This window comes from Rhagoletis zephyria, unplaced genomic scaffold (assembly GCF_001687245.7).
Source record: "Rhagoletis zephyria isolate East Lansing unplaced genomic scaffold, Rhagoletis_zephyria_1.1 Rzeph_scaffold_00658, whole genome shotgun sequence".
Classification (NCBI taxonomy): Eukaryota; Metazoa; Arthropoda; class Insecta; order Diptera; family Tephritidae; genus Rhagoletis; species Rhagoletis zephyria.
In genome coordinates, this window is record NW_016157742.1 from 77,462 (window position 1) to 98,935 (window position 21,474).

The 21,474-nt window shown below is 32.5% G+C and overlaps 1 protein-coding gene across 2 annotated transcripts in view; it reads right to left on the bottom strand.

The window, feature by feature from the left end:
• Positions 1-11,079: 11,079 nt before the first annotated feature.
• Positions 11,080-21,474, bottom strand: part of hth (Meis homeobox homothorax) — a 122,327-nt gene continuing 111,932 nt past the window's right edge. Inside the window, exons 6-7 of one of the 2 annotated variants that reach the window (XM_017613420.1) lie at positions 15,359-15,544; positions 11,080-12,850 (exon numbers count right to left, since the gene is read on the bottom strand). In XM_017613420.1, coding sequence (XP_017468909.1) covers positions 12,788-12,850; positions 15,359-15,544 — 249 coding nt within the window. In that variant the 3' untranslated portion in view covers positions 11,080-12,787. Of the gene's footprint in view, positions 12,851-15,156; positions 15,545-21,474 lie in introns of those variants that run through there. The other variant, XM_017613419.1, reaches the window with a different exon arrangement.

Consider the following 21,474-nt stretch of genomic DNA (forward strand, 5'->3'; position numbering starts at 1 on the left):
CTTTCAAGATCTATAACAAGTTTAATTTTGATTTTTTTTTTGGAGAAAAATATATAGTTGTGTCATAAACTTTAATTACTATTATTTTTTTATGAAATTGGATAAGCTTTTAAAATATTGTCCATATTTGGCACTGTTTAGATTATCTAAAGAGCGTACAATGAAGGGTTTTGAGTTTAATTCGTCAATTTCATGTTGCGACTTTTTTTTCTATTTCTGAGAAAATGGCTAATTTGTAGGTATTCTTGATAGGATCGGCAGTGAACTATTCTCCATTTGGAGTGGAGAACAAAGAGTGTTTACAATTTTATTTTTTCAAAGACTGCTTCTTCTACCTTTTCAGCAGATAAATTAGGAAAATGAGACATTTTAGGTTTTCAATTGAAATCTATATAGCTTGGCAGTATTTTTCAAAAATAGCCACTGTCAAAATGTATGTAGACAGTTATACAGTGACAGTTATAACTAAGTGACATTTTTTTTTTCTTTAATTCAAATATTTAGCAAGAAACTGCATTAAAACTTTTTCAGTAAAACCACAAGTTAACCCCTCGGGTAGTCAAGGGTTAAGATTGTTTTCAGGTTTTTTAGTAATCTACATATTTTGTCATAATTAATTTTTGGTACAAAAATGCGTAAAATTACCTACACCGCTATGGAGAGATCGCTTGCAGGGATTTTCTCTTTCGATGGCTTATTAAGGGTACGTCAGGCAGCTAGTCTATTAATTAGATATTGGTTCTCATACAAATAAAATCGCAATTTGGAGTCGGCGTAAAATGCCACAAATCGGCCCAACACTGATATATATGTAAGCGCCGATCTATTATTATTCAGATCTAAACTCTTCTAGCCTCTCTTAAAGAAGTTTGAAACAATCCGAATGTTGGTTAGTGAGGATAAATGTATAAAAACTCTATTATTTTAACAACACAATAAAAATAGTGCAGTCAAATTAAAACTTCTGGAAACTGGATGGCGGTCAGTTCTGAATACAGTTAAACTTGTTGCTACTAATTTGACTGTACTTTATTTAAATTTTATTATTTTATCTTAGATCTACATTTACGTATTTGGAGAAAGAAATCATATGTCCTCATGTACTTCGTTTATTATATACATAAAAAAAATTGTCTAAATCCGTTCAGTAGCGTGGGTAAAATATCTCGCCTTTCCTGTATACTATGTGTAGAAGACAGTAATTTTAGATAGGTGGCAACGCTACTCAAAAAACTTCAAGTTTTTGTACGTGCGAAGGCCATACACTTTCATTTGGTATCTTATTTTTAAATCCAACGAACGGTGAAGATCTTATAGTTTTTAAACAGGTGGCAACCCTACTCAGAAAAATAATACATTATTACACATCCAGAGGCTAATGGCCTTATTCATAAAAAATAAAACAGGTTTAAAGAGCTCTATAAAGTGACATTTTCATACAAAAATTCGATTTATAAAGCAGTTAAATTGTTTTTTATTTTTTATGAATTTGGGTATGTGTCTTTTCGTTTACAGTGACGGCAAAGAACTGATGCCTACGATTATGATGATTGAATATGGTAATTTTATTAACAGGTGGCAGCCCTATTAAAAAATAAAATTAGTGCTTTTATAGAGGCCAATCCCTTTCATTTGACACCTCATCTTTTGTAATTCAACGAACGGCGCGGATCTTCTAGTTTTTTAGACAGGTGGCAACCATACTAATGTTCTAAGTAAAAAAAGATCCCTCTCCTGTATACAGTATATTGGAGAAAATCTCGTCAAAATCCGTTCATTAGTTTTCGAGATTATCGCGTACAAAGAATCTCGACTTTCCTTTATACTATGTATAGATATTTGTGACATACATTTTTTTTTAAATCGCAACTCAAACCTATTCAACAATTAAATTATCTATGTGAATATGGATAGTTTTTTAATCAACTTGAGTCCAAATCTGAAAATTTCCACACAAAGCTTATTTTTTTAAACCCTATACAGACCGCTTAAAGTTATTCTTAAGTCCACCTAAGCAATTAACGGCCCACCTTTAATTATATTTGTAAAATAAAACAACGTCTAATTCGTGCCACAGCCATTTTGTTAAAGAAATTAAGGAAAAAATCAAATTGGGCGTTGAAATCAGTCAGCCAAGTCGTCACTCATTCACCGAGTGCAGCATTTGTATATGGATTTTTACGTAACGTAACCATACTAAGTATGCATGTATTTGCAGTAAAAAAAAAAACGAAACGAATATACAACAAAAAAAAACCAAGCAAAGCCAACAACAATTTGTTTGAAACGCTCGAGAGGTCGCAGTCAACACGCCCACGGCAATCACGCAACACAACTTTGCAGGCGAAAACGATTAATACAAAAACAGCGACAACAACAACAACATCAGAAATGCAACCAGCAAACGCTTTAACATTTGGTAAGCCAAGTGCGCTCGGAGGCCAACCTACAAAAATTACAATAACGTAGAAAATTAAAAGCGAAAAAATACATAGGAAAACCCTCCTTAAATGATCCCCAATAAAAATTAGTTGCAAAAAACTCTACTTCTAGAAGTTAATAAAAAGGAAACAGCAAATGCGAGCACAAAAAGCGAAAAAGTTATTGTAGGTGTTTTCACATGCTTGGTTGCATGATTTAAACGCTTAAGTTAATGTTTAGCTGCATATGTATGTAGCTACTGTTGTTGTTTCAACTTTTTTCTAAATGTAGCAGGGCCAAAGACGTTGCCAACGTTATCGCCTTTCGAATAGCAAATAACACTGTGCGACAAAAATCAAAAATTTTTGAAACACACGAAAAAGTCTATATATTCTCTGACGTCAGCATTTTTTAAAGGGCTTTGAAATTTTCCGGATATGACTGAATAAAAAAATGATTTAAAAGATTTTGTGCATTGGAGAGTAACAATTTAGGCATCAGTTAAAAGGAAAAATTCTGTAGAATTAAAAAAATTATAATTTTTTGTTGTACCAGGAGGAATAAGTGTTGATAATGTCCTTTTAAAATTTTATCCTTGAATATCCTTGGAAATTTCCAATATTTATTTTTGAAAAAAATGTATGTCAAGGACTAGTATGTTAACTACCACATCCTCGAATTTCGTACTTCTACCTTTATTAGTTTTAGATAAAAAAAAATTTTACACTTATCTTATAAGATATTGATAGTTAAAATATACATAAATAAATTTTGAACTGATTTTTAAAAAATTCGTATCGTTGAAAATGCGATTAGACACCCTCATTCTCTTCTGATATGCATATTTGTTTACTTTGTATGTCAAAATTTTAGAAAAAACATTTAAAAGGAAAAAACACCTTTTTTATACAAAAAATATTTTAAACAAAAAAAAATTACAAACCGGTTTTTAAACAATTGGTATCGTTGTAAAGGATACCAGAAAACTTATACTTTCTTATACCCAAAAATTTCTACTTATATACACAAAAAAAAATAAAATTAATTAAAAACATTTTTTCCCTCTATATGAACTTCGTAAAAGCCTGGCTACGCCCTTGTATACAAAAAAATTTAAGTATTTAAACCGTATATCATACGGTCAGTTTGTTCTTTTAGAGCGCATACATGGTTCCAAAATAACGATTCCAGTATCTTCATTTATGTATATTGTAACTATCAATATCTTATAAAGAGAAGTGTAATTTTTCTATATAAAAATAATAAAGTTAGACGGACGAAATTCGAGAATGTGTGTAGTTAACATATTAGTCCTTGATATATATTTTTTTTCAAAAATAAATATTCGAAATTTCCCAGGATATTCAAGGATAAAATTTTAAAAGTACGTTTTCAATACTTATTCGTCCTGGTGCACCCAAAAACGATTATTTCTATTCTACAGAATATTTCCTTTTAATTGATGCCCATATTGTTATTCTACAATGCATCTTTTTTANCGTAATTTTTCTATATAAAAATAATAAAGTTAGAGGGACGAAATTCGAGAATGTGTGTAGTTAACATATTAGTCCTTGATATATATTTTTTTCAAAAATAAATATTCGAAATTTCTCAGGATATTCAAGGATAAAATTTTAAAAGGACATTTTCAATACTTATTCGTCCTGGTGCACCCAAAAACGATTATTTCTATTCTACAGAATTTTTCCTTTTAATTGATGCCCATATTGTTATTCTACAATGCATCTTTTTTATTCAAACCTATTCTAGAAATTTCAAAGTCCTTTTAAAAAAAATCCTGACTTCAGAGAGAAAAACTAAAAACACAGTTTCACTATATTTGGCCCCCAGTTTTGTTTGTTTCATGTGTAAAATTGACTGCCGCACGGTGTATTCTGTTTGGGAAAAATACCAACATTACGAAAGGAAGGCAGTTAAGAAATAGTGCGCGCACCAGCAAGCAACCCTCAGTATGTCATAACAAGAAACGCATTCCTGATTGGTACCTCAAAGCTAGCCACAAGGCGGAGCGGCAATTGACGTGACGCGCCCATGAAAAAAAAACGCAAGGCGCAAAGAATTGTACTATATCTAGCCAAATAAAAGCAAATGGTAATCAAATTACAACATTTTCACCCACGAATTCGATTTTCTCCGTAATTTGGTAGTAAAAAAGGTGAATGCCACAATTTCACACACATGCGCAGACAAACTAAATTTCATAAATTTTTTTGTTTTTTGATGAGTTAAGAGTGTAAATTGCTGACGTTTTTCGACACGCTGCCAAAATTAAGAGGAAGAAAAAACGAAAAAAAATGCAGATAATAGGAATCGGTATTATGATCTCAAAAGCATGCCTAGCGCATATTGGCTACACAATCTCCAGCGTTCTTCTGCGTTGGCTGCTGACTGCTGTCTGCTGTTTGCTGGGCTGTGAAATACTTTTGAGCTGCCGCCCTCCTATTTAATTCGCATCATCTTTTCGGTGCAGTCAGCTGCTGCCGCTAGTGTGTAATTGGAGACGCTACACGAGTGCCGCCGATATGGCATACGTACCGTGACTGCTGCCAATCCTGCTGTTGCTGCTGCTGCTATTTTGTCGCAAAGCGGCTTTATGCCAACAGCTTTTGCCAGGACAGCATCGAAGGGTGCGCTGTGTTTTTAATAACTTCATTATAATGAAATTTCATAGCATTTTTTTGCCGAAAAATCGTTAACATCTTCCTTATCCCATCGCACGCTGCATCCCCAAGGATGCTATGCAAGCAGCTTAAAATTTGATATGCTCTTATTACAAGCAGTAAATGTGAGTAGGACGAAAGGCGAGGGCGAGCTATTGATTGACCAAGCCGAACGGCCAGCCACCGAAAAGTTCAATTGATCTGTTTTATATATGTACAATCATAGTTGGTAGTTCGATGAGTAAGAATAGTTTGTTTTCGAGCAGTTGTAGTAATTTGAGCGCTGTAAACGAATGCCGGCATTATGTAAACGATAGGCTAGGTGTTACAAGGATTACATTGCAGAAAGTGTTTTCGAGGCGGTAAAAATGGAAATAAATTTAAGTTAAGCTCTGTATTTCTATACTATTATCCATAACTTTGGTTGTAGTACCTATGCTGGAAGAAGGATACTTAGTATGTAAGTCATTAAAATTTGAGCTAATGAGAAAAAACTGAAAACAAATTTTATAAACACATATATACATAAATCTATAGCGAATACCTATGCCTATGTATCTACATATGTACTTATAATTCAGATTAAAAATATAATAATATTACTTAAATTTTATAATGCCATAAAATCAATAGCTTAAATATGTAAAGAACTAACTTAGGTTGGAAAGTCACAAGTTTTTAGCGTGTCATTTGCAAATACTTTGCCTCTTTCTTGCTGAGCTTTTTTAAGCTTTCTATATAATTCGTGCAGACGTGCGTTGAGTAAAAGTTTTCTCTGCTCACTACCCATTTCAATCAGTGATCATGCTCTGAGTGAACTTTCACTTTATCTATAGCAAGCTTTGAAAAGTTGCTCACCAGTTTCACGTTTTGGCCGCTGATTTTTATGCAAGCTATTTACGACCAAGACATATCACTCGGAAGAAGCTTTTTTAGACTTTCTATAAATTGTATCACTGCCCTAAATCAGTCATGACCAAAACATACTAAGCTGCAGAAGCTTTTTAATGCTTTATGAAGATTTTTGTACAGAGTCAAATCTCTCTTTGATCATTACTGATTCAGATCGGCTAAAATATATATAAAGCCTTAAAGAAATTCTCCTGCAGCCAATATAAAAACCAAAGGCCATAAAGCAAAAACATAGCACGCGAATAAAGCTTTTGAAAGCTTTCTAAAGATTTAATATGACCTCGTCGTGAGCCAAATCTATATCTGGCCATCGCTAATCTAAACTATTAGCTGAGAGCTCAATTTGTGAAAACTATTTGCCTAAATCGAAACCTAAATGAATATTCTTAAGTGGATTTTCTAGTTCATTGCGCAATCTTTATGAGAAAAAAGATACAATCAACCATCCAACTTGAATAATCAAAGCGACATTTATTTACATAAAAAGCTTTATATGTACATAGATACTTGAATTAATTAATGGCGTGTTTCTATAAATATAAAAATAAGCGCTCTCTTAAATGCAGCCTAAACATTTTTTTATTTCTTTAATTTGTTTTTATTAAAAACTAGTGGCCTTATTAATAAAAAATAAACAAGATTTCAAGAGCTCTATGAAGTGACATTTGTATACAAATTTTCGAATTACATAGAAGAATTTGAGTGTAAAACTAGGTACATCAACACATTTGTAAAAATAAATATGTACGAGCAGTACTCCTACTTTTTCTGGATTGCTTTACAAACCCAATTGTGAAAGACAAGGATATCATTTTTTATGGCTAAAAAGTTTATTCATAAGTAAAGAAAATAGTTGTTGTTATAAAATGCGTTAGTTACTATGTAGATAATTTTGAAATATTTCTAACTACACAACTCCTTTTCTTCCGCGAGCTTGGTGGCTTGGTTTAAAGCGGCGATGGGCCCTGCCTTGCCTGCGGGCAAAGCTCTTTTAAGCTTACTATACATTTTGTTTAGACGCGTGCCGAGTAAAAGCTCGCTCTGTCCATTGCTGGTTTAAAGCGGTGATGGGCAGAGAGAGCTTTTATTCTGCATGCGGCTATACAAAATGTATATAAAGCTCAAAAAGTTTTGCCCGCGGGCAAAGCGGTGCCCACAACCGGTTTAAAGCTCCTCATTTTGTCAAGTAAGCAGAAAGAGCCTCTAAGTAGAACTACACATCGAGTAGGAGTCATGGCTTTCTGCGCTCGTGCCGCGATATAAAACGTTTAGCTGAACAAAGTGTGGAAGGCTTGAAAGGCGGTGGGCGGCTGAAAAGTATTTTGCGGAGTTCCGTTCTTATTGGATACTCTGTGCTGCCGATCAGAAAAACAAAACCAAAGCTTGTCTTCCCTTTGCTACTCCTTAGATAAACACTGCACAGTCAAGCTTTACAGCATATGAATGCTCTATAGCGTAGTATCTTATTCAAAATTACTGCAGAAGGCAATGCATAACATTTCCGTCATCGTGCTCGTAGTAACGGACAGCTGTTACCAGCGACCTGAAAATAAATTAAGAAAACGGGGCAACGATGTAGAAAACCAAAGTTTTAGACTTTTGTAATGACATCCGATGTTTCGATTGTATAACATTTTATCGTCAGCTGGCGCTTTCAAACGCTAACCTGTGTAGAAGGATGCATGTAACTAGAATGTAATTAAGTTGAAAATAGCGAAGCTTAGTAAAGTTGCTGCTTATTAATTCTAAAGTGTAGTTGGTTGTCTTTGATCCGCGCCTACTTCGTTTGTTGCTGCAAGAGGATGGGTGTACTTGAGCGCAATGCCTTTCCAGATACTTATTTTGAATTCTTCATAGGTTTCTTCTTGCTGCATCCTTAAGATCTTCAAAATGTTTCGTACATACACATTTCCATAAAAGACATTGCATAAAAGACTTGCGCAGCTGCTTTGGTTCCACGGCCTGAAAGCTGCATTCACTAACTCTTCGATCCTTCCTTCACATTTCATAAAAATTATAAAACGCTAGTGATATTGATTTTTTTCAAATATATTATTCATATATTTTATTGGCTAACTTTTTCCAACTTCCATTCATTCGACCATCTTGCTGTCAACTTTTGTTTCATTATTTTTTAATTTTTCTGCTTAACTTATTTGTTATTATTTACTTTTACCATTCATTGTATTATTTTTTTTTATTTTTTACTATAATTTTTTCATCGTTGTTAATTTAACATTACACGTTCTTCTTCATATACATATTTATAAGTATATAATTGTTATAATTTTTTTTTTTTATATTTATACGCAATTGTTAGCAATTATTGTTTTACTGTTCTTGTTCTCATTTGTTAATATTTATTATTGAGTTAGTATACATACAAATAATTAAAAATATTACATTAAAATGTACTCGTATATCATGTAAATTGTTTTTTTTTTTCTTTTTTTGTGCTTTTTTTGTGATTCATTTATTTTCTTATTTTTATTCATCTCCTTTTAAAAAAAAATATTTATTGGTATTTTGATTGCGTTTTAATACAATTTTGCTAATAACTACATAATTTCGAAACAAAAAACAAGGCTAACAAAAAGGAAGGAAGTACATGCCTAGGATTTGTTGTACGCGTAATAAGAATAACGACACAAAGCACAAATAAACAAAAACGAAAACGATTTTGTTTCGATGTGAGTAAGTCAAATAAAAACAAAAAACAAATTGCTAAATAATAATTGTTTTGAAAAATTAATTTAAAGCACTATTTTTGTATGTGTGTAAAGAAAAAACTCAGTGTAATTTTTTAATTTTTTTGGGAAAATTTTTTATTAGACAATTAATTATGTAAGCTTTAATAGTGTATGTATGTATGTATGTATAGATATCACCTAAAGCAAATTACGTATTTCAGTTGCGATATCAACTTGTTGCTCCGCATCCATCTTCATTTTCTGCAACTGCTTACTTCTCTCTAAAATTTATACATTGCAAATTTCTTAATTAACAGAACATTTAACAAATATAGAACAGAAAAGCAGTAATATTTATATATGTTTTCAATTTTTCATAATGAAAATAATACAATAATTACGTATTTTTTATTGACTTAAAAAACAATTATTTTTTTTTTAACAGCAAAGCTTTTGAAAAATAGTTAGTTTACTTCTCGATTTAATCTTTTCTAATTAACAAGTACATACATATATTTTGCCGCGATTCAATAGAAACAAAATAAAATAGGAAGCTTTCTGCATTGGCCCATAACACAATTTTAAAATTATACGTCACTATTTCTTAATGCTGCTATTAATTTTTAATTTAAATTTTTTTTACTTATTTTACAAGTAGCACAAGTGTATATTATTTGTACAACAACAAATTTTGAGCACACTTGTGCCATATTATTATTATTTTGTATTTATTATTTTTTTTTTATTTTTTATGTATTTGTATGACAAAAAAGTACAACAACTATTTTCTTTACTAGCAACTTTTTAGTTTTCATGCCTTTCACTCCTAGTAATTTATTATTTATTTATAACTATTTTTTATTTTCTTTACTTACGCATAAGTTAAAGAAAAACGTATACAAGTTTTTTTTTACTTAAAAAAATTTTGTTACATTTCAAAAGTTTTGAAATTTCTTTTACATATGTATGTAGATGACTTTCCAGTAATTCAATTAGTTTTAAACCTTTTCTATTGTAGAAAATCTTGTTTTTTTCATGCCCATATAGCTTTACAATTGAAGCAAAAAATATTAAATTTAAATACTTTATAATAAGAAAAAGTATGCTAAATTTATAGTTAGTACATACAGATAGTTCATTGTCCTTTCGGTTTTCTCGTTCCCGAGTTTATAGTTTACCCTATAGGATTTTAAGTACGTATTTGGAAGCGAAAGAACAAGTTATTAGGTAGGCAAATATTTTGTTAGAGACTTTGTGAGGAAAAAAGAAAGGCCTGAGTTAGAAGAAAATAGCAAGTTCCGGTGACTAAAATAAATACTACGGGTACAGCTTTTTAAAGCTTTCTGGATATTCATAGTTCACAGCGAACTTTTTGCTAGCAAAAATTTTCAGAAAGCTAAGAAAAGTTCTGAACGCGTGCAAGGCATTATCTATCACTGATGTAAACCAAAGCATTTCTCAAGCGTCAAGCTATTTGAAGCTTTTTTTGAACGTCACTCATCTGAATCAAAATTTTCTACAAATCGTATTTGAATGCGCAAAGATAAAAAGTTCCGATTTTTTAACTGACCCAAGCCAACGATGATTAGATAATGCTTTCATTTTTAGCGTGTCCATACACAAAATTATAGAAAGCTTTAAAAAGCTTATAGAATATAAAAAAGCTTCGGTACTTCCCCATTTTGGAGAATATTCTTTTCAATTTTAAATGATTCTAAAGTAATCTGGTTTCAGTGTTTTATTCTATTATAAACGTATCAACAGGCAGATTTTTTAACGTTGTTTGATGGCAACAAAAAATGTATACTGTATGCAAATTGCCTTAAAAGCTTTGAAAAAAGCCCTCTTTTCAGAAAGCTTTCGCAAGCTATCCAAAGTTTCTTTCAAATAAAAACTAAGCTCACCTGTAAGTTTCGTACAAAAACTGATTTTAAAAAGCTCTGAAAATTTAATTAAAAAGCTTAATTAATCAAAAGCTTTACACAAAAAAAAAGCTTCAATATTCACATAATTCGTTTCGAGGCGTCAACCTAACTTGCTCGCTGCCTTTCTTCTTCCACCACAACGCCTTTATTTTGGTAGTTAAGTTCAAAGTTCGCTTAATTAGTTCTTCTATTTATGTTAAAAATGTATGTACGTAAATACTTGTATGAAATCACGTTGTACACGCATATATATGTACATACTAAGTAGTAGGTATGGCTCCAGCATACTGTGCGACGGCGTCGGAACACGCTTAGCATATGTAGGAATAGTATTTAATAGATAGTATACGTTTGTTGTATGTTTGTTTGTTTGTTTGTTTGTTTGTGTGTTAAATTGTATTTATGAATTAAATATTTAATGTTAGTAAGCTTTCGTATATATGTATGTATATTTCCTCTCCTCACTGCTTTTATACTCGTATTAAAAATTCAACGTTCTAAGGTAAGTAATAGGTAAATTTAATAAAAAATAAAAATTTTTCGTATACTTTCATTTGAACTTAGGTTTTTCCTTTTTACTCACACTAACTTTTCTCTTCTTTTTGTTTTTATCTATAAACTAACATTTACACTTCAACATCTTTGTTAGTTTTTTTGTTTTTTGTTTAGTAAATTACGTATATATGGTTGCATTTTTTGAACAGCACTGTCGGTTGTAAAGAAAGTAAATTTTTTTTTTAATTGGTTAGTAGTGAGGGAAAATATGGTGCATGACATTTTGCCAAGTTTCAGAATGAAATAAACACGCAGAAAGTTGGGAAAATATTTAACGAAAAATTGTGATGAACGTAGCAAGTGTAAAGAACTTTGTTTAAAGCAAAAAAAAAAAACAAAAATATTTAAAAATGCATTACGGCTCAAGAGGCCAATTTAACAGCTTTTAACTAAATATGTATGTGTGTGTGTGTGTGTTAGTGCGTTTGTATGGGTGTTAATTAAGGACGTGCATGTTATAGGTATGCATGAAATCGTATAACTGTTTGGTTTTTTTCCACCACTCCTTAATAAAAATCGTATACTTTGTGTGTATTTGTGTGTTTTGTTTTTAATTAAATTTACTTTTTAATTACGTATTCAAATTTTTTATTACTTTTTTCAAAGGAATATTTTTCAAAATTAAATCCACACTAACATTTTGACCGCTTCTATCCCTCTGTTATCATTAATTTAGTTTGTAAATAGACATACTTATATGCTTGTATTATTTTACGCCTTATAGATTATTTGATTTAAAATTTAATTTTTTTAATTACAGCTGCTATTTTACAAAATATTTCCTCCTGCCTTCAACTAGTTGTAAACGACTAATCGTTATCAAGCTATGAAAAAAAATTTAAACAAAAAAAGTAATGAAACAAAAACTTCCACTCAGTGCACTTTTTACGTATATCTGTTTGCATTTAGTCTAAACGCTAACCTAATTATGCCCGCCTGCTATTGACTATACACTAGAACTTGGCTCACAATATACACTAGACTTTCTCTTTATTTTATATATATATATATTTATTTTTTTAATTTACGTATATGGATTTTCTTTCAGTTAATTAGTTACTTATATTCTCAGTCAATACAAATTATTACGTATATCCGTTGCGTATTGCAGTTTTTGTAGTATTTATGTATGTAGAAATCGTATTAGTAGTATTTGAAGTACAAAAAAAAAGTGGTTTTCTATAGAAATAGTAATAATGCTCCGCCCACCGTTTGAGGCAATTTCGTAAACGAATTTCGGATAATCAGCTAGTTGTGTCTTGGAATAGCCCGAGTGCTCTGTAATAACTAGCGTACCGAATTCAAAGCGGCTGCTAAAAGCGCTTGTCACCATAGCAGTATGCGCGCTCAAAGCAATTTTTGGGCAATCACGATCCCTCAAATTACGAGTTTTCGATTTGAGAAATTCATACGCAATGCCAAAAATGTAGATGGTTATGTGAGAACAGCTGACCAGTGCGCGGAAAACAGCTGTTCGCGAAGAGAAAACAGCTGACCATTGCTGCAACCAGCTGTTGCTACCTCAATACTAATTTTTTGTTAGTTCAAAAATTGCTGTTTAAGAAAAATCTATTTCCATTTTTCGCCCACTAGAACCTCACTAAAAATCCGCTTCATTTTTTATGTGATAGCTGGCATACGTCTGCTCCAGTGGCGTAAAAGGCTGTTTCAGTTGTTGTTGGTTGGCTGCATCCTGCGCAGGGCGTTTGAAGATAGAATATTTTAAAGTTTTTTTTTAGGGAAAAACAAAAAAACAATAGGAAAGTAACAAGTAAAGAAACACTACCGTCAAACTTTAAGCTTTTGATCATTAAAAGAAAGTAATAGTTTAAAAGGCTTAACTGCGCCAAAACAAGTACTTACTTTTTCAACGCACGCGCTTCTTTTAAATACTAATAATATAAAAAATTTGGTAAAATTCAAAATGAGCCGGTTGCGGTATTCACAGCGCGCAAGCGTGAATAGTAGCAAACAATTTCTTAAAAGCGCTACGTTCTTTACTTTTGGTATGCCAGCATTGGCCACCATAAAAAAAATGGTGAAATCAAAAAATTAGACGGTGTGCTATTCACAGCGCGCAAATGTGAATAATTTCTAAAAGAAAAAAAATCCTTAAAAGCACACGTTCGTTTTCGGCATGCCAGCATAGGCCGGCACCATACATTTGGGGTCATGTAAAAAAGCGCAAAATTAAAGCTTTCAACTACACTGTGAATACCAGCTTTACTTGTATAAATTCCTACTGTGGTTGCTAAAAAGGGCGGTAGGTTGGCGGTAAGTAGTTTAAAATTTAAATTATTTTGTTTTACTCTTTAGTATAAGTTAAAATAAAATTTATTATACGTAGCTATGTAAATATATAAGTTGATTGGTATATATATGTATATATATATATAGGATTTCGTATATTAATATATTCATAGAGAGTAGTATATATATATGTATATATATTACTTTATACATATGTATATATATAAATATTTATATATATATATTGGCGAGCTATATGGGCCTCTTGCAAAAACGAAGTACTTTTTCTCACATTTCCGTGCTCTTCAATGCGCTTCAATCATTCAATTTTCATTGCATTTGTTTCATTTCAAAACTTTTGACTCAAAACCCCTGGCATTGGTTTAACATTTTGCATTTTCTTTTTTAGTTGTGGTACTTTTGTGTTAAAAATTTCTTCTTCATCTTTCTCTTGCACTTATTTCTTTTAGGCTTTTTTTTGTAGTTGGAAAACTTTTTACAAATGTAATTAGCAGGTTGTTTTTTTTTTGTTTAATTTTAATACATTTTTACAATAGTTTTCGCAAAAAACAATGAACAAAAACAATTTTATTTATTATTATGTTTATTGTGTTGCAAAATTTTCTTATGTGGTATTTACACAATCGCTTTTTTTGTATTCACCGCTACCAGCACAGTGCATGCACACACACACACACGCTGTAGCATTGCTGCTTGCAACAAGCTTAAATGAAGCTGCTATCACTTACACATGTTGCTAGCCACAATGTTGCAACGCTGTATGTTGTGCTGCTCTGGCTGTCAACAAACAAATTCACTGTCCTTTGCTTTTGTTTGTTTTTATTAGTTTTAAATTGAGATTATCTATTTTTGTTTGCTTGTCTATTTGGCAATTGTTGTTGTTGCTTTTTTTGTTAACGTTTTATGTGTTGTTGATTTATGTATGTTGTTGGTCTGGCGATGTTGCACCCACGTATAGTGACAATGAAAAATGGCAGTGACAGTGATGGTGCGGCTCGGCGCGGCGCGGCGCGGCGCAGCTGCGGCGGCAACAGCGGCAACTGTTTTAATTTCAATTCGGAACTGGCAATTCTGAAATTTGCACATATTTTTTTATGTTTTAATTTATTCGCTTAGCATAGCTGCTGCATATTCTTATTGTTATTGTATTATTTGTATGCTGATTTATGTGACAGAAAAATTTCGCTGGCAATGCCGCGATTTTCTCATTAAACTTTTTTCAAAATAGAATTCGAAACAGCTTATTATTTGCGTTTGGCTGCTGGGACATTTATCCACCAGTGGAAGAATGTTGCTGCGGCTCTGTTGCTCGCTTGCTGTTGTTGCAGTTGCTGTTGCCGTTGCTGTTGCAGTGGCGCTTGGCGGCTAGTTTGTGCATGCGTGCTTTTGTTCGTTCGTTTTCTATTTTCAGCTTTTCATGCTTCCGAGCTTGTCAACAATTTTTTTTTTTTTGTTTTGGCTACCCATTTCCATTTTTCTTTGTTGCTATACGTGTGCGTAACGCCTTTTGAATTTGTTTGTTGTTGTGGTTGTTGCGGTGTGGATGGTTAATTATTAGTTTACAAATTTGTTTGTGGCCATGTTTTTCCTCCCAACATTTGACTTTCTTAAAAATTTTTCTTAAGCATTTTCGAAGTTTTGCAATTTTTTTTTGGCATTATTCGTTTTCATTTAAATTTAGTACGGATATTGGTTTAAGTTTTGTTTTTTTTTCATTACTTTACTTTAATAGTTATTATTATCATTTGTATTCTTTATTTAATTTAATTTAATCCCAGGGCATTGTGAGCACCCGCTTCGTTTTTGCAAGAAGGTCGTTATCGTACTACGAACATGGGTGCACCACCGCATTGTAGCTCGCCAATATAGGACCATGTGCTCCCGCGAAGGGGGTACTCACAACGTCTGGTGTACTAGCTCCATCGGTGTGCGATGTCGAATCGGCATTACTTCTTCCTTCACCATTAGCTGAACCTATTTCTGGTGGTTTGGTGGTGTCCCGTTCGTCAATCACTAAATCTATTGGCATTTTACCCTTTAAACATGAGATATATCGATGACAGAAATTATCGCACAATTCATGCACCTGTAATTGTAACAACAGAGAGAACACAAAGGAAGAGAGAGAAAGAGAGAGAGAGAGCGGGAGAGAGTGAGAAGAAAAGAAAAGAAAGAGAAAAGACAAAATTCATGAGTCACGATTGCAAAGTTCATTACAAGTTTCACATATTTTATAAAACTATTAAATATAAATTTAAAAATATTTTNAGCGGGAGAGAGAGAGAGAAGAAAAGAAAAGAAAGAGAAAAGACAAAATTCATGAGTCACGATTGCAAAGTTCATTACAAGTTTCACATATTTTATAAAACTATTAAATATAAATTTAAAAATATTTTTTTTAATGTGCATTCTAGATTTTTACTAATGCATAATTAAGCGTGAGTGGCTTTTCAAGAAAGGTATTCTGTTTTTAGTTGGTCAATATAAGTAGATATTTTAAAGGAATTAAGACATTATTTGTGGCATAAGAACATGAATTTCTATTTTACACACCTAATATTCAAGAGCGCTGATTAAGTGCATGCATTGTCTTGAAAAATTTCGCAAGTCCAAAAATTTGTACAATCTCTTTAATTAGGGTAATTTTTCTTGGGTAAAATGGGGTTTTTTTTTGTTTTCTTTGCTCTATGGGACAACTACTTGGGAAGCTATTACATTCAATTNTCGCTGATTAAGTGCATGCATTGTCTTGAAAAATTTCGCAAGTCCAAAAATTTGGACAATCTCTTTAATTAGGGTAATTTTTCTGGGGTAAAATGGGGTTTTTTTTTTTGGTTTTCTTTGCTCTATGGGACAACTACTTGGGAAGCTATTACATTCAATTAACTTTTATAAATTCTTAATAAATATAATGGTTTAATTATTTTTTTGCATAAGGTGTGATTTATGAAGGCGAAAGAATATGACAAATAAAATTTAATTAACAGTCAATTATGAATGTAAATCGATCTATTACGATAATTTCTGAAGAAAAACAAACGACTGCCAGCTATTAAAATGTTATAACGCACATGTGTAGTACTTGTGTATATTGATTTGTATCAACTAAGCCATGTTTTAATGTGTAAATAAGAGTTATTAATTTAATAATTATTTTTCAAAAGGAAATGGAATCTGTAGCGGCTATTTATTTCAACTGTCACAGTTGGAATCAGTTCTATGAGTTAGATTGTAAGTAGTTACATACACATTACACAGCATTTATAATTATTTCAATTGTTAAAAACTTTTTAAATGGCTATGGCTTTATGCAATTGTGTTTTGTTATGTTGTGTGATGTTATGTCATCAATGGTATATCGTCTAACATATGACGTCATTATTTATGTAGCAGCATTTTTGTATATGCACGACATAACGACATAAGTCAAAAGTATGGTATACCATTCTTGGGAACAAAATTTATGTTAAGCCATACCAATATACATATGTATGTATATCTATTCACAAAAATCAGCTACTATGACTTATGGTCTTCAAATTGCCACCTTTATTGATAATAAATTCGAATCAGAGAACTGCAACAAGCCTTTTGCACAAATTTCAAGCTACTTAAAGCTTTATTTGATTTTAAAACAAAATAATTGACTATAACAAGTACTTTTTTTTAAACATATTTTACTTTCGCTTTTACGTGTTCTGAATGTTGTTTCACTTTTAGACTATACTTCTGAAAGGTGGGGGAAGTTATCTTTCTTTTTTTATGAGTTCGAGCATTTTTTATATGATGATGTAATTTTTTGTGATATTCTGCTTGCTTTGTAATGTATCATTAATTTTGCTATTATACGCGGTATGCTTGAAAGTGGAATAGAACTAGAAAGAAAGCTGCGGACTCAACGTAAATTCCCTGAAGACTGAACTATGTAATTCTAAAAATTCTTAAAGGGGCATAATTTTTTGCCTTTTCTCCAGCGCTAAATACTAATTGGAAGTCGCTAACTTCGAGTGATCTCCGACTNATTTTTTGTGATATTCTGCTTGCTTTGTAATGTATCATTAATTTTGCTATTATACGCGGTATGCTTGAAAGTGGAATAGAACTAGAAAGAAAGCTGCGGACTCAACGTAAATTCCCTGAAGACTGAACTATGTAATTCTAAAAATTCTTAAAGGGGCATAATTTTTTGCCTTTTCTCCAGCGCTAAATACTAATTGGAAGTCGCTAACTTCGAGTGATCTCCGACTTGAAACGTATTCGACTGCCAGATTCGGATAGTGTTTCTCAGGCGGAAATCTTTGTTATGAGAAAGCCTTGTAAAGCGTGGAAAGTAAGTTAACACTTTAGCAGATAGACATATCCTTGCACTAATTTAGGCGCCGGCGCAAAGATTGCATTCTTGACAAAGAAATGATCAACGACCTAGCCAGAAACGAGTCGGCTCCAGATATATCAGCGGCAGAATATGTTCTTGTGTGCCTAAACTACATACATATATATACATATCAAGCGCTGCCAAAATATGGCTAACCGCTAGTGGAAGGAGCTACAGGATCCCTAGGAGCATGTAGGCCACCTACGGAGCAAACCACACTTCAGTTAATATTATACCCGAAAGGAAGGAACTGCCACTTTCACAGAATACTGCGGCTTGGGTATTTCGTGTTCTAGTTGTAGCTTATCAGATGCCGAGGAAAGTGTAAATAATAACCTGTGCAATTGCCTACCACTGCGTAGGACTAGATGAGGTTTCTAGAGAAATAAATCTTATATTCCAACTAGTACTTCTAAGCCATTTAAACTCGTTGGGTCTGATTTCTTGTTGTCTCTTTTCAATTTAACTGACGAATGGTTTAAAACGACACATATTAGAAATACATCTGTGGCCACGCAAACCCTGACACCTCGTTTTTACAAAATTTGGTAGAGTTTTGTAAATTAATAAAAAAAAATATAAAAATAAAAATTTTAAACTTCGTAGTAAATTTACGAAATTTTATTAAAATTTCATTAGAATTTCAAACTTTTTAATAAAGATATATTTATGAAAATTTCTGGTATCCAGCTCATTTAATTTCAGTATAATAATGTGGAAGCTTGAAGCGGCTTAAAATTCTTGGAAATTTTTTTTGCAGACGGTGTGTGTTTCCATAGAAACGTCTTTTTATATGGAAAGATATGAAACATCGTATGGAAACAAAATTTCAAAAATCAACCAAAATGAGTATACATATATCTAATTAATTCTTTCTTTATTGGCGCTCTAACCGCCTAAGCGATTAATTGCATACCCAAAATTTTCCTAAAAATGTTGATGAATCTTTCTAAGTTTTGTACAAAGTTTGAAACTCTTATTTATATAGTTGAACTATATTAACAAAAATAATTTTTTTTTTATTAATTTATAGGATCTACCAAATTAAAAACAAAAACTGTGGTAAAGTTTGCGGGGCTACGAGTGTAATTAGAGTTTTTACACTTGCCACATCGGCCAATCAACGGATCATGGACGACTTAGTTGTGATTAATCTGTTAGTTTGCTATTCTTGTTGTAAATCGTACTTGAACTTATATTTTTTATGCGCAGTGGCTTGGAAATGTAAATGATCCGCTTTGTGTAGTTCTCCCATACACTGTCGCTGGACTTGTTTGTTTAAAAGTATGTAGCTTGAAATCGCATTTAAATCGGCTAATGCAGTTCTCTGATGCATATATGTAATTATTATTATGCTGTTGATGATGATGAGAGTTTATGGTATACTATACTTACAAATGTCAACGTAATTTTTATTATTCCAAGTCAATTTATTTATTTTTTTAGGAAATTAGAATTTGTGATTATAGCAGGCCATTTACTCATGGCATACCATTTACAATTATTTTTAATTATCATATAGCCTTTCTAAATCACGCTTATGCAAATAAATATGTTTTTAAGTATATATCTACTCTTAAATATTTCTTATAAACTATGAAAGAAGAATGCAATTTGAATCTGAAAATATATTTGTATGTAAATATATGTTTAACTGACATTTAATGCTACTAAAAACTTTCAACAAGTATTTGAATAAGAACAATTTCGTACTGAAAAAAAAAATTGAACACTTTATCTTAGGAGCATTTAAATTTTCTTAATTGCCCATCAACATTTGCATCATTCATTCGCCCATTCAATCATCATAAAATATTCACTCGTTGCAGGCAGTATTTTTCGCGCAATTAATTGCCATCCAGACAATGCGTTGGCAATAATACTCGCACTTGCAATTACAGTCTCGATGTGGCATGCCACATATGTACATACATGCATACATATGCATATGTACTATGTTGATACGTAGCAACAACGCTCATCAAACACTTGCAGCTTGAATTCAACTGTCAACCTCAACACTGACAGATTAATCAAAAAATTATTATGTTTATGATTATTGCTATTGTTATTGTTATTGTAAGTGTTATTGTTGCAGCCACTGCTGTAGTAATTATCAGCGCATCAGACGACCGACCGGCCGGCCGGACGACCACCTCCGCCATCCGCTGAACGCGCCGCAGATCACACCATAAACATATCAATTGTGAATTTATGTGCAAGCGCGTGCGCAACCAAAGACAACCATGCAACCATGCATATGTACATATGTATGTATGTATGTAGTATAGAATGAAAATATTTCACATAAAATGCCTGCCGGAATTGCAATAATTATTTGTGACTTGGCTGGTTTGGTCCGCCAACTGGTATTGTTATCATCAGCATTTCTGTATGAGTGCAATTGTTGTTGTTGTTTAATTATTATTACGATTATTGTTATGCTTATGTGAGTGCTTATGATGGCATTGCAACAATAGCAACAACAACAACAACAACAAGCTTTATGGCACTGAAGTTGCAAGCAGCTCAGCGCACGAAATTGATTTGTACGCGCATGTTATCTGTCACACCAGCAGTGCAGCCGCAAAACGGTCGAAAGAACAACAACAACAACACAACATACACGCTCTTGCCACTTGCTGTCAGTTACCTACTACAAAAAAGCGTTAACGTACGCGCTAAAGAATGTTTGCGGCGCATTCTTGTAGTCCCTTTGGAAGTTGCACGCAGTGACAAGACAAGAAAGAGCTAGTGCAGCGACCGCGTTGAGTGAATGACTGAGTGTCTGGTCTGGCCATGCTTATGTGGCAGTGAAGAAAATGGTTTGAGCAGCGAAAGCTTTTGGACGTCTGGCTGGACGATTAGTAATTACTGGCATTTGTTGGCTTGATGGGCGTAGGGTAGGGTAGGGTAAACGTGTGCGGACGCTTTTATGGCAAACGATGTTTTCATGCAAATTGCGCCTGACCATGCAGGTGAGACGTGCAACAATTTGTAGCACAATACGACGAGCTGGCTGTAGTGAATTTTTAAGGCGAAGTGGATAAAAATGTTTTGCATTTTTAAGTTGATTTTTTAACAGATATACAAATTATTATTGCATATGGAAACGTTATTTTTTCGCTTACAGCAAAAAAAAATTGCGCACACTACTCGCACGAAATATCTACTTTAGCTGTCCTTCAAAAATTTACCAAACAAAATTAAAACAAGTAAGAAAGTCTAAGTTCGGGCGGAGCCGAACATTAAATACCCGGCGCAAGTATTAAATATATGTTTTTTCACCTTTCCGAAACCTTCCGCTAGATGGTAAGCCGGGGTGTATCAATTTTGAGTAAATTAGCGTCCTTCAATTTCGAAATATTGAAGTTTCAAGCATTTCTGAAATTTACCGTTATATGAGAAGCGGCCGTTATTTTAGTCCGATTTCAATAATTTTCAACGTTTTGCTTATATTTGGCAAGTACAATAACCACACCGAGTTTGGTACAAATTGGTAGAACGGTTACCGATATACTTATATGTGATCATAAGTGGGCGGTGCCACGCCCATTTTCCAAAATTTTACCATAAACGTATTTCTTGGTAAAGAATTGTTGCAAGCATCAATTTTGAATAAATTAGCTTCAATATTTACT